This window comes from Mustela nivalis (genome assembly GCF_964662115.1).
Source record: "Mustela nivalis genome assembly, chromosome: 5".
In the NCBI taxonomy this organism is placed as follows: domain Eukaryota; kingdom Metazoa; phylum Chordata; class Mammalia; order Carnivora; family Mustelidae; genus Mustela; species Mustela nivalis.
Genome location: NC_139024.1, coordinates 154,718,986 through 154,732,509, shown reverse-complemented (window position 1 = coordinate 154,732,509; position 13,524 = coordinate 154,718,986). Strand labels below are relative to the sequence as shown.

Sequence of the window (13,524 nt, the reverse complement as noted above, 5' to 3'; positions counted from 1 at the left end):
TGACTGATTTCTTAAACTTACTAAGTGAGGGCTGAAGTTAGGGTGACTGATGAGTGGTTTGACGCCCGAGACCTTCTCATCAGCCTTAATTTCATAATTGTTGAAGGAAAAGGCAGTTTTCTTTAAGTAAAAAGGCAGAGTTACAAAACTGTCTTCAGTCAAATAATTATCTCTTTTTCTTTTAGCTAGAAAGAAGCAAAGAAGTTATCTAGTCCAAGTGATGGCGTCATGGAGGGGCAGAAAGAACACAAACTATTAGAATAAGCTGCAGATTTTTTCCAGCCTGTGTCCACTCTCCTAGCCCCAGAGATTCTGATTCATCAGAGATTCTGATGCCAGTTCACTCCAGAGAGAAAATCAGAAGTCCCCTCTTGTTCGTTTATTTAACACTTGGGTGTAGTCCCTGTAATGTGATAGGCACTGTTCTTAGCTCTGTATAAAGAGGAACCAATTCACTCCTTTCAACCACCTAGAATGATAGATCTCATTAATTTCTTGTGTCTGCCAAATGGGGAAACTGAGGCATAGAAAAGCTAAGTAACTTGTTCAAATGACCTTGAACAAAGGCGGGCAATTCGATACCGTAGTCTACGTGTTCAACCAGTATATGGCTGTCCTATATGGTGGATTTCTTACTTCCAGAATTAAAGCTTCCGTTAGATTTAATTAGACTTGCATTGCTTTGTGTAACCTATCTGCTTACTAATTCCAGACTAAATTGCTATGTAACCAGGAACACAAGTGAAGGACGTGTGCCCAGTAACCCTAATGTAAGCCTGCAGGTTTGATACATGACTGGAAACCGCTGTGTCAGAAATCTGACACACTCAGTTGTTCAAAATGAATCTACTTCAGGTTTACCTGGACCATTCCTTGCCTTTCCATGTGTTATTCTGTTGCCGATAATGATTAATTAACTTGCTCAATGCTTATAATCTCGGCACCCATGCCTTCTGTGTCACACTGAGACGCGTATTTCCTTTGCTGCTTGACTGTCCGCAGACCATCTGTTCTTTCCCTGCGAGCAGGTGCTCTTAGGAGATCAGTATTCCCAGCTGTCTCTTTCAACTTCACTTTGTCATTGGCCTTCAGAGTATCAAGGGACGCGGTTCACATTCTACTGAGGAGTTATTTCTCAGTATTTAATTTATCGCTATATATCGTTTATCACCTTTAAAAAAAATCCCAGAAGCTCGGGGTTTAGGATCGTGTGCCAAGTGGGTGAAGAGCCAGGGTCCGCTTCGTAGCATAACTAGCTCACTAATTGTATGTAATACTTTCAATTATTTTAATGAGCATCATACCCATTTGAAATCAAAAGATGTTCATGCAGAGAAGCTGTTCATCTCCTTACTGCTGTTTCCTAGGAAAAGAATTTTAAAAGGCTTGAATTATTATCAAGTACATCTTATGAATCCTTATTTGAATGACAAAATAACAATTATTTTCCCTTAACAAATTCAGCATTGAATTTTAATATATAATTTTTAAGCTTTTTTTTAAGATTTTATTTATTTGAGAAAGACAGCACAAGAAACATGGGGTTTCGAAGCAATCTATGAAAACCTCTTGATTTCCAAATATTGATTTTCACAACTATAGTACAGTCTGTATAGTGCAGCTAGAATGGGTGTTGTATGTTCCTCGAAGTTTCTGGTGATTTCTGTGGCAGTCCTTTGTGGAAATGCCAGTGGCACCCACAAGTCCCCAGAGAGGTCACCATTCCCTGACAACTAACAGTTACCTTAATCTTTTAATTTTTGACTGACACCATTACTGTTCACAGAGGCCTTATTCCAGGGAGCTCCCTAGAGATCTGCCCCGAAAACCTTTTTTAGAAAGCCTAACACACAGCAGTGACCACCCTCAGGAGCCCCCAAGGGACAAAGGAGACCTCATGGGAAATCCCTGTGACATCCCATTTCTATAGTCATCCCTGTACATTTTCCTGGCCTGTGACGGAACGGTTGCACTGCTCCCAGTATGAACCAAACTCCTGAGGAGGAACACGGGGAGGACTTACTAAATCCCTCCCCCCATAAAATGACAATGACTTAAAACGTGCACTAGTTGTGGCATCAGGGCATTCCAAAACCAGCATCCAAGTCCGCTATCTGACTTGCAGAGGATGTGATGATTCTTCCAAGCTCAATTCCGACACGTAATGATAATTGTAAAAGATAATTTTGGTTTTTCTCTTGAGCTAAATTACGCGAATGACCCTAATAGCCTGTGCGTTGATGAAACAAATGGACAAAAACATTCCATTGTTTAGAGGGGTGTGTGTGTGTGTGTGTGTGTGTGTGTGTGTGTGTGTGTGCTGAGGACACAGAGTATACTTATATTTCCCTTAAACTGGATGTGTTTTTTTTTTAAAGTCCTAACTAGTTAAGTCCGTCACAAGCAATCGCAGATTCAGTACTCCTGGGGATAGTGCAATAGAACCAACATTAGATGATTTCTCTAAAATCAGTCCCACTTTGCAACCCTTAGAAAACTCATGTTTGCAGAGTACACACATTTGCTTCAACAACCTCTCTCTTCTGTCAGAAAGCTCGAGATTATCACTGCTTGCCAGTGGAAACCAAAGACTAAATGTCCTCTTTAATTTCTGAATTAAACAATATTCAAATCGTAGAGAACAGTTCCTTTAGATAGTAAGTGTGTATCTGTGTCGTCTGTTCGTCTCACAAAGAGGGTGAGGGTGAGCAGTCCTTCAGGGCGGCTCGCTTACCCGGGAACAGGGGAGAGAAAAAAGCTGGCCGGGGCACCCAGGGAGGAGGCAGGAGTATTTCTCATTGAAGCCTTAGGTAGTTTTGAGCTATTAAAGACTTCCTGAACTAAAAATGCAGACCGGCGGGCCATTTCTCCGTTCAGTAGATGCTTCTTGTTCGTCCATCTTGAACGACATTCTCAGCTTCTTGCTGGAAATGGAAGATGAGGGAACCAGTATATCCCCACCGAGTTTGCCATGCCAAAGGGCGGACATGGCACAGCTCATTCTGGACATCACGGAACTGGCATCGGTGTAAAGCCCACACACGCATTTGCTTGGGTGTGGAGAGATGGGAGTCTGCCACCGAAATGAGGTCATTTGGAAAGGCTCGAATTAGAAAAGAATGTGTCTTTCAACCCTCTGTCTCAACCCCCAAGTGGCTCATCAAGTCAATGTCATGGTTTTGACCAGGACTTAAAAAAAAATATTCCTCTAAAATGCAACATAAAGTATTACGAATATAAAGTACCAGATTACACCAAATGTTTGTTTCAACAACACGTCCATGCACGCAGGCGTCAGGTTGTTACGGAAAATACATTCCATATACATAGGGTGGGTCACAATGTGGGGGGCACCCGGCCAGCTCCGTCAGAAACACACGCAACTCCTTATCTCGGGGTTGGATTGTGCCTCATGTTGGCTGCAGAAAGTCCTAAAAATAAATAAGTAAAACCTAAAAAGTTAAGTAAAAAGGATTGGTCACCATCAAAGATGTCTGAGAAACTGTCGTCACCAGAAGCTCACTATCCCCAATGGGGTTCAGCTTGTCCCCAGCACTAGATGGGCCCAGCTCCTCACCCTGACCTACTCTTCCTCATGGCACAGCGGGGCCTGAGCAGAGAGATCCAGACCAGGGGGAGGACATGGTACCCTTGAAGGTCTCGGCTAAACAGACTCGCCCCTTTCCTCCTGCTGTTTTGGGCCTCTGTACGGTTGCTTTTCCTGAGGTGTGCAGCTGCGTTCTGTCATGGCACCTCATTAAGGACCACCTTAGATACGGTGAAGTGTTGGATGTGGTGTGTGAGTGCTGTTCTAGAAGGTACGTTGTCCAGCCCAGCATGGGGGAGGGGTGTGGTCAAGGAAGGCTTCCTGGAGGAAGGTTCTAAGCATCACGCCTGGCACATAGTGGGCGCTCGGTAACTGTTGGGACGTTGAGAGAAGGCACTGGAAAGAGAAGTCGGTTGGCAGCAGAATGAGTAAGTAAACGTGGCCGAGAGCAGCGCACACGAAGGTTCAGAGCAAGGCAAGAACGTCGCAGATTCAGCAACTGTCGTAGCATTAGGGTGTGGGCAGGGGTGAAGGGTGGGGGGCGGCGCAGAGGCTGGAGGCCACACCCCAGTTCTGTAGACTCAGGAAGGGCGAGCTCATGCATATATTGTTTAAGGAGCAAGGAGTCCGTGCAGACGAGGCCTCCGGGAGAATGGCAGGTCTCGCCAGAAACGGACGGTGATGGACATGTCGAGTGGGGGTGCCTGCCAGGCCCTGGCCGAGTTGTCCCGTTGGGATGGCGGGTGTGCCTGGGCTCAGCAGCTGGGTGTGAGCGGGTGGTCAGCACGTGCAGCCTCGGTGTAGACACACTCCCCTGTGGTGGTCACTGCCTTCCCGACTGTGTAGTCTTTCTGTGTTCGCGACATTTACCCCAGTTTACCCTGAGCTGTGCTTGTATCTTCCACTGCTCCGCTGACGTCTCAGTTCGATGTCCAGCAGACATGTCATACTTAGTGTGTCCACACCAGAGCCGCGGACGCCCCTCAGGCACGCCCGGTCCCCACCTGTGACACCAGCTTTGCCCAGCGGGCTTAGCTGCTCCCTTTCCCAGAGTGCCCTGTCCCACTCTGTCCCTCAGCCTTGTCACCCTGGGTGACACATACCAGCAGCCCACGCTCCTGCCTGTCTGCGACCTGTCAGTCCCTGCCCAGCAGCCTGGGAACCTTCCCAGGTGTCAGACCGTCCAACAGCTTCCCATCGCACGCAGAATAAATGTGCTTTCCCGCCTCTCTGTCTCCACCTTTCTCTGCTCTCTCCTTTGTTCACTTCCCTCCAGCCATGGTGGCTGACTGCTTTTCTCCAGAGCTTGCCATGGCTCCCATCTCACGGGCTGTTCCACTGGAACACACCCCCCAACCCGGATCTTCCCAAAGCCACTTCTTCCCACCCTGCAGGTCTCAACCCAACTGCCTCTTTCTCAGATGTTTTCCTTGACCCTTCTGGGCAAGGAAGCCCTCCAGTCCTAACACCATATTATAATCCTTGGTCTTCTCAGCACTGATCATCACAGAAAATGAACTTCCTTACTCCTGGAGGGATGTTTTGTCCACCTCCCCACACTGGACTCTCAGCTCCTGGAGGGCAGGGACCCGGCTGTGCTGTTGACTGCATCTCCCATGGCCGAGTGCCCACTGCTCGGTACATAATAATTGCTCAGTGAATCCTGTTAAGTGACTTGGCTTTGCATTATGGTTATTGCTTGGCTCTGCTTCCCTACGAGATTCTCTTCTCCTTAAGAGCACAGGACTTAGGTCTTTCTGATTTCTGTGTAGTGGGTACCATCCAGTGTCAGTAATAGATTTCTCTGCAGACTCTAGAAAATAATTCCTTGTGTGAAAAGGTTATCTTTAAAACTACGAGGTTCGAAGAATGGGATTATAGGTTCTGTCCTCCATGATCTCAACTCTCAATAAAGTTGGATAAGAAAAAAGGAGAGCCCCATCCCCACTACCGCCCCGTGTGAGTTTGTCGCAGCAGCCATGTGTGGGAGCTTTTAGCCCATTTTTCAGGCAAGACTCCCAGAGGTCAGAGATATTCAAACACCTGCCCCGGAGCTCATTGCTAGTTAAGGGACAGCCTGAGCTGGGCGCTGCTCCCAAGCCCATGCCCTCTCTGCTGATCCCTGGCCTTCAGGCTGGCCTGGGTCATGGGCAGCAAAGGTTGGGTGAGAAAGAGCCCATGCTCAAGGGTTTTGCACTGGGAGCTTCATGGGCTGGTCTGCATGACTGCAGGCCATTCTGTCCTTACGCGGTTTGACTCTTCCTGTCAGTGGACTGGGAGCATTCTAACTTGTGTTGGAGGTGCTGGGAATGAGCAGCAGAGAGACCTGGGACAGGGGGCGCTCTGCCTCTGCGAGCTGCCCATTCAGAGAACATAGGTGGGCCAGTCTGGATTCATTCCAGGCGAATCGGGCCATGTTCCTTGCCCCATGTTCAGTTGGTTTCCTGGCTTTCCTTCTTGCCTGATGGAGTTGGGGGTTTAAACAAACATCTTTTGAAAGTAGAGGCTTGCCGTGGAGGGAACGAGCGGGCTGGAATAACATGGGAATGACAGGAAGCAAGATCTAAGCTGCAGGTGGATGTGGGGAGAGCCTGGGTGCAGAGCTCTGCTTGGTGCTGGGGACCATCTGAGTAGAAGCAGGCTTCATTCGATGGCCGTCGTGATTCGACGTCAATCTCTTTGTCCCAGTTGTAGTTGAGGGATGGGATACCCATTGGGGTTGGGATGAGGTCATCTTCCTTCTTGAGCTCCATGTGGAAATTCAGAGCAAAGCTGGCCTCTCCAAATTCTTGGTTTCCCCAAACTTGCTTCTGAGGAAAACTGCCAACACTGCTAGAATTTGGTATTTGATTTCCCAGCCACCAGGGCTGTGGACAAACATCGATCACAAGCCTATTCCTTTTTTTTTTTTTTTTTTAATTTTATTCATTTGTTTGAGATAGGAGGAAAGGGAGCAGTGCAGTGAAAGGGAGAAGCAGGCTCCCCGAGCAGAGAACCCGATGCAGGGCTCCATCACAGGACCCCGGGATGGTGACCTGAGCCAAAGGCAGACAGACGCTTAACCAACTGAGTCACCCAGGTGCCCCTAGCCTGTTCCTTAACAAAATCAAAATATAGAGTAAATAATTTTTGATGTGTATTCTGAAAATCCTGCTGACTTCCAGACTGAAACCCACATTTGGAACCTAGACCAGAAACAGATCATTTCCATGCTCCGGATGTAACTGCATTTCTTTGATATATTTAAGTTTAGATTGTGTAACCTTATTCACAGAGTTGCTTCTTGGAGTTATACATGTCCTGCTTTCCTTGAGAGAAGCTACTTTAGGTGGCACATTTAGTAATTAATAAAATAGAAATTGAAAGGTAAAGTGAGTGAACAGAGTTAAGAGGAGTTTTAAAACAAACAAACCATAAACAAGTAAACATAAACATAAACCATGCCCCACTATGCCTGCATGGGGCTCTGTTCTCCTTGCTGGGAGGGGTGAAGCCTTCGCCTCCAGAACTCATGCAGCCAGCTTCACACCTAACATCTGATTATCCAAATTGAGCCATGAGACTATTTTCTTCCTCAGACAGAGGACCGCCCAGCCAGAGCTCTGCAACCAGCAACCAACCCAGGATTTTCCTCTGGAAGCAGCTTCACATCGACCTCCACCCTTGAGCACATCCTCAGTTTAAATCCCTGAAAGCCATCCAAGTCAGCATGGCCAAAGTGGTCTTTTCCTAAAAACTGCTCCAAAGCATCCTCTATCTTGGGCATCGTGAAACCACAGAAATGCTTCTAGTTGTGCCTCGACTTCCCAGGTCACTGACTCTGTTGTATGCAGGTGTTTGATACTGAAATCTTAAAGGCTAGAGAATGTCAATGAAGGGCATTCATGAGGGCTTGCTGTATTGTTAATATTAGGTCAGGATGACAGGTAAAGACTGTACCCATGTGCTTTCAATAGCCAGGCTTCTTGGGTTACAGTACGCCACAGAGTGGCACGTAGGAAGTGACTTCAGTAGACCGTTTATCTCACTGTTCCCTGTAGCTTGAGTTGCAGATAGTTAACTCATTTCAAAATGCAACCAAAGCCAGTGAAAAATCACTGGTGGCAAACAGTTGCCTTGCATTTGGCACATTTCCTCATAGATGAAGCGGACTGTGTTGATGATGATGATGGAAGGTTGTGAGCAAATAACATGCAAACTAACGGATCTGCAGTCTGGGGAGAGGTGTCTTGAGATGCCATTCTCTTTCGAAAATCTCCCTGGAGAGTCCATTCCGATGGGATGTCAGTCAAATGCAGTTGAACCGAATAGGACAAAGACCTTGGTTTCTGAGCCAGATCTACTTTTTACAGAGTTTGGGTGGTAAGCCATCATTACCCCGAGATCTGTTTGAGGTTGGAGATTTGGGATAAGGAGTTACAAGAGATCTCCTGCTTGCTGATTGGCTGCTGCAGCTCTCCAGCCGGAATCCCCTGGCATCAGGCCTGTCCGTCACCATCTGTTCTTTTCACTTAGCACCACGGGGGTTTACGGGACTCAAGTTTTTTTTAACCAGTAGAATAAATCGTTGTAGGATTTAAAGCTTTTTTTAAGTAGGCTTCAAGCCCATTGTGGCACCCCATGCAGGACTTGAACAACTCATGACCCTGAGATCAAGAGTCGGATGCTTAACCAACTGAGCCACCCAGGCACCCCATTTTGTTAAAGGATTTAATCTGGTTTTTGATGGTGGTGGTGGTATTAATGATTATTTTTTGTCATCTTTATAGAGCTGATATCCTACGGACAGAGTAAATGTGTTACATTAAGGGGCACCTGGGTGGGTCAGTGGGTTAAGCCTCTGCCTACAGTTCAGGTCATGATCTCAGGGTCCTGGGATCGAGTCCCACATCGGTCTCTCTGCTCAGCAGGGAGCCTGCTTCCCCCTCCCTCTCTGCCTGCCTCTCTGCCTACTTGTGATCTCTCTGTCAAATAAATAAATAAAATCTTTTATAAGGGGGGGGGGCTGGAGATGTTTGTCACTGTTGCTCAGAGCCTGTTAACACAGAAGGCAGGTCACATCCCTCTCCTACGCTCAAAAATCCTGCCTGTAAAGGCCAAAATTATTTAGAAAAGAAAAAAATGTGTTATATTAAGCATTTTAAGCTAATTTTGATTATTCCTCTTGATGTCACTGAGCCATGATGTCCATTCTGAAGGCCAGTTTTTAAATCTCCTGGCTGCCTCATTCCTGCCTTCCATTTTTATGTAGATTTTCCAAAGATCTAGTAGAGCCTTAAATACTTCTCTCAAGTGTTAATACTTGGGAGTTTTCCCTCATTATTTACTCATTCTTTCTTTTGCAATTAAAAAGGTTAAAATCTTACTCAACTTTTTATGACTGTCAGAATAACATTGCGCTTAATACGGCAATGAAGTACTGGTCTTTTTTATACCAGTGCTAAAAGGGGCATGTACCTGGTTCTCGTGTCCGCAAGCTTGTGCTGCTTAGCCTGGCGGCACTAACCTGGGCTCTCAAGAATCCTGCTTGCAATCAGAACCGAGCCCTTTCATTCTCTGCACAGCCCTTAAGAAAGAGCATTAAGTTATAGGTACTTTTTAAAGAAAACACACACGTGTAACACTTCACTTTGGCATCAGTTGCAAGATGAGTGAGAATGAACAAAAAGTGAGCCATGAACTGTTTTCCTGAAGAAGACACGACAGAGGTGGGAAGAGAAAGGTTTTTAATTTTCTTGCATCAAGCAAAAAAAAATGGTGCGGATCTGGAGAGTACGAAAGCAAATCAAGTTAACATACACATTGTTAGTCCTGTGATTTTCATGATAGGCTCTCGTCAGGGTTACTCCCTCAACGCATTTAACACCGCGATGCCGTCTAACTTTCATATGCTCTGGGACTCTGGATATGGAAGTTAATAGGGTGACGTGGAGAGCTGGAGGTAATGATGTGTTCGGTGGGAAATAGCACCTCATGAAATCTCTGCATAGTGTTCCCCTTCTGTACCCAGATTTATTGTACTTCTCCCAGAGTTGTGCCTTACATAGCCCTGCTCTCTGGAAAGTTTAAAACCTGCTCCTATCTAACCAGTCGGCACAGAAAGGATTAGGCATCTCTTTTTTTTCTTGGAGGTCTACACCAGCTCACCATTTTAAAAATGGAAATGCTTAGAAATGACTTTTCTTTAAAATTGTTAATTTGATTTATTTTATTTATTTAGAAATTGCTTTTTAAACCACACATGTGAGACTCTTACTTGGTTTGCTGTTGAGGGTATAAATCAATTAAGAATGACTGAGTCTTTGGTTCCCCTTGAGAATTGACTCAGCTGAAAATCTGGTAGGAAGTATTTAATTTTTGTAACCTAATTCATTAACCAGGAATTACCCAGATCTATTCTAAAAGTGCACAGAAAAACAGAAGGTGAGCCTAGGATATCTTGTGTCAAAAAGCAAGGATGGGCCCCACGTCCAAATGGACCATTTCAAAGGCTACAAAATCCAGATTGAAATGGCTTCCACCGGGACATTCTGAGCACCAAAAAGAATAATGACAGTAATAGTTTATGATAGGACGACTCATTGCCATGAGCCCATAGCAATACTAAGAAAGTAAAAAAGAGGAGGTTACAGAGGACCTTTAAAAGGAATAATCTTTGCAGGGGATCGGCACCTAATAAATGTGGGAATGATGAGAGAAGTGGCAAGGGCTACAGTTTTGTAGTTCCCATTGTAGTCATTCAGCCAGTTAGGGATTGTCGATGGTTGTTTGAAAATGGAGTCATCCCCATGCAACAAAAGTTCACAGAGACTTACTATTACTTACTGAAGGAGTAATTATTAATTACCAAGGTACCCTTATAATGGTTGGTTGGGAGGTTGCCACCTAATGAACTTAGTGTTACCAGCAGCCCAGTAACCTGATATGGGTACCACCTGCTGTGACTGAGCTGTACCATTCCCCTTCTCAAGAGTGCCTGGTATGCAGTAGGTGCTCAGTAAACATTTGTTGAATCTTAAGTAATACAAAACGTCCCTGGTAAAGTGGTACGAGGTACCACTTTAGTGTTGACCAGTACCTACATTCTCTCTCTTCTCAAAGGCATCTCTGTTATGAGTTTGGACGCTATCTGTTTAGTTTCTATGTTCAGATGTACACGGATTCCTGAGCAATATATAGTGTTATTTTGTGTGGCTTAGAATTTACATCAGTGGCACCATACCATGTGTATTTTTTCCGAAACTTGGGTTTTTCATTCAGTATTAAGCTTTTGAGGTTCGTTCACGTTGTTACCTGTGAAACTTCTTTTGCCTTTTAACTGCTGTTCTATCATTTCACTAAGTTTCATTTGAGTTATCCATTTCCCTGTTCCGTAGGCTTTTAGATTGTTCCCAGTTTTTGGCTATCTAAGTCTACGACCTATGCGTGCGTCCTCACACCCTGGTCCTTGACTTGGGAATAGGAGGTGGAAAGATGACAGTATTCCCAATGTTTATTATCACTACCAGTTGGTGAAGCGCCGTGAGGCCACTGAGTGGCACTATAAACATTTATATTCACTTTATCTTATTTAATCCTCACAATACATTATTTTACAAACTAGAAAGTAGGCTGATGTTACAAAAACTTCAGCCAAAACTTCACAACCCCATAAGTGGCAGATTCGAGATTAGAGCTCAGTTCTTGGATGCCAAAGCCTTGAACGTGAGACCTACTCTTAAGAGAGGATGATCTCTCTTCACTCACTGGTCCTTCTCTTGTCCTAATGAGAGATGTTGGAGTCAATATAGTTAACTGGGTTCTAAAAAGTGTGCCGAAGGAGTAGAGGCATGAGCTAATGATCTTTGTTACATTGAAAAGTTGAGTTTTTTGTTGCCATGGTTTCCCTCTTCATAGGAACTTTTTTTTTCTTGCTTGCCTATCATTTTAGGAGTTGAACCAATTGAAAGGTCCCTCACCATCGCTTAATAATGATCTTTAGGTGGACCATTGGGACAGAGCACTTGTCTTGTTGAATTAACCTTTCACAAAAAGAAGGGAAGTCTAAAATAATCCGTGAGACTTAACCGTCAACTGTAACTCACTCATGTCTGTATCCATAGCTGTGTCTCCAAGGAAACTTCCGAGGGGATGTGTGTTTAAAAAGGGGAGCAGGAGTCTTTATTTCAAGCAATTCAATAATATGTGAAAATGTATTTTTACTTTTCCTCCCTCCATCTAGCAAGGCTGTTTCGATCTAATTTAATGAATCCTAAAATGAGATCTGTTTGAAGAAAATTACCTAATAAAATATGAAATGAGTCTGGAGACTGAGGCTTTTCTGGCACGTTGCTGATGGAAGCCTTTCTGATAAGCGGGTAATACGCTGATGATAATGGTGATGTTGGCGATGGTTATGGGGAAGGCCTCTGGTGTGCCACCTTTTTTTTTTGTTTTGTTTTTTTTAATTTCTTTAGAGCACACACGTGAGAGCAGGGGGAGGGGCAGAGGGAGAGGGAGAATCCCAAGCAGACTCTGCACTGAGTGTGGAACCTGCCACAGGGCTCCATCCCACGACTCTGAGATCGTGACCGGAGCCTCAGATACTCACTTGACTGAGCCACCCAGATGCCCCTGTGCCACCATTGTCCCTAAAGAGACCCAGACCACTCCCATTCTCAGATTGCAGGGCACCATGATTTCATTGTGTTGTGCTTTGAGAAAAAGTGCCACAGAAAAAATAAGGAACTTGAAAAAGAGTCAGCCCCAGGTGGATGGCGTAGGTAGCCTTCGTCAGGGTGTGTTTTCAGGAAATTTGGAAAAAACTCCCTTGGCCTCTCTCCCCTGCCAAGTATTTTGCTTTCACAAAACCTGATGTTCTATAACTGGACTTGTGTTTTGGTTGTTTTTAAAAAATTCTTACAAATTTGCAGCATTAAGAAGATGACCTAACAACTGCTGGTGATCAGTGGGGTTTAAAAGATTGTTTAATTGAGACCGAATGTCAAATATAAGGCATAAGGGATCATCACCATTGGTAACACTGTGGGTAGGTTGCTTTCTAGAACCTGGCATCAGCTCCATTCCTGAAAAGCTTTGGTGACTGAGGGGGAGAGAGGATGCAAAACTCCTTCATCCTACAGCACAGTGGGGAGCATCAGACGATAGAGAAGGACCCCAGAAGGGATGTTTCTACATGCCTGGAGACCCCCCGTCCCCATGTTGTTTCTGGGTCTAGCAGTTTGGCCCAAGAACCAAAACCTGCATGGAGTTTCCCAGTGTCTGTCCAGTGTTCTATCTACCATGCGCCTTTGGAGCTGATGACGTCTCCATTCCCCAAATGGAGCCCCTGCCTTCTGGGGTTTGTAGGCGGCATTCTGTGCACATGTAACAGAAGAGGTCACGTCTCCAAGAGTTTCTGCCGTTTTCAAGCTGTAACTGTGCAACTGTGTGGCTGCTTACCCAGAGCTAGAATGGACGCATTAAGCCACTAACTGTGGCCTCATTCTTGCCTTATTCCTTTGCTGTGAAAGCTTTTTATGGGGCTTCTCTGTTTGTTTGTGAACCGTGTCTCTCCCTCCCTTTTTCCTGTAATGCTGTTGCTTTATCTCTCTCCCATTCATCTTTTTTTCCTTCCTTTTTGCTGCATGGAGACTCTCTGCTGTACAAGTGTAAGTATTTCTCGGTGGCTCTGCAGTTTCTGGCTGTTCTGGTTTGTGTTCTTGTGCTCCATCTGCTTCTGCGCTGCCCGGCTGGTCTCCCCGGAGACGGAGTGTCGTCATCCGTCTGCGGATCCTGCCTGAAACCGGCAGCAGTCTCGAGACAAGGTTGCATTTTACAAGCTGGTTCAGCAGCAAAACAGGCAATGAATTGAAAAGATCCTAGCTCTGCCTGAAAGCCAGCAGAATGTTGATGAAGAGTGTATCAGCCTTCAAGAGGGGAGAAGTGGTTTTTCCCTTTGTGTTAAAAAAAAAAAAAAGAAAGAAAAGAAAAAGAAA

At 45.2% G+C, this 13,524-nt stretch overlaps 1 protein-coding gene across 11 annotated transcripts in view; it reads left to right on the top strand.

The window, feature by feature from the left end:
* CARMIL1 (capping protein regulator and myosin 1 linker 1) overlaps nucleotides 1-13,524 on the top strand; it is a 297,975-nt gene that overhangs the window by 245,639 nt on the left and 38,812 nt on the right. For 6 of the 11 annotated variants that reach the window (XR_014311993.1, XM_082731458.1, XM_082731455.1 and 3 more), the window contains exon 30: nucleotides 13,180-13,197. The exons of the other annotated variants lie outside the window; for them this stretch is intronic. Coding sequence is in view for 5 of the 6 variants with exons in the window: in XM_082731458.1 (XP_082587584.1) it covers nucleotides 13,180-13,197 (18 nt within the window). In the remaining variant the exon portion in view is untranslated. The remainder of the gene's footprint in view (nucleotides 1-13,179; nucleotides 13,198-13,524) is intronic. 11 annotated transcript variants of the gene reach the window in all.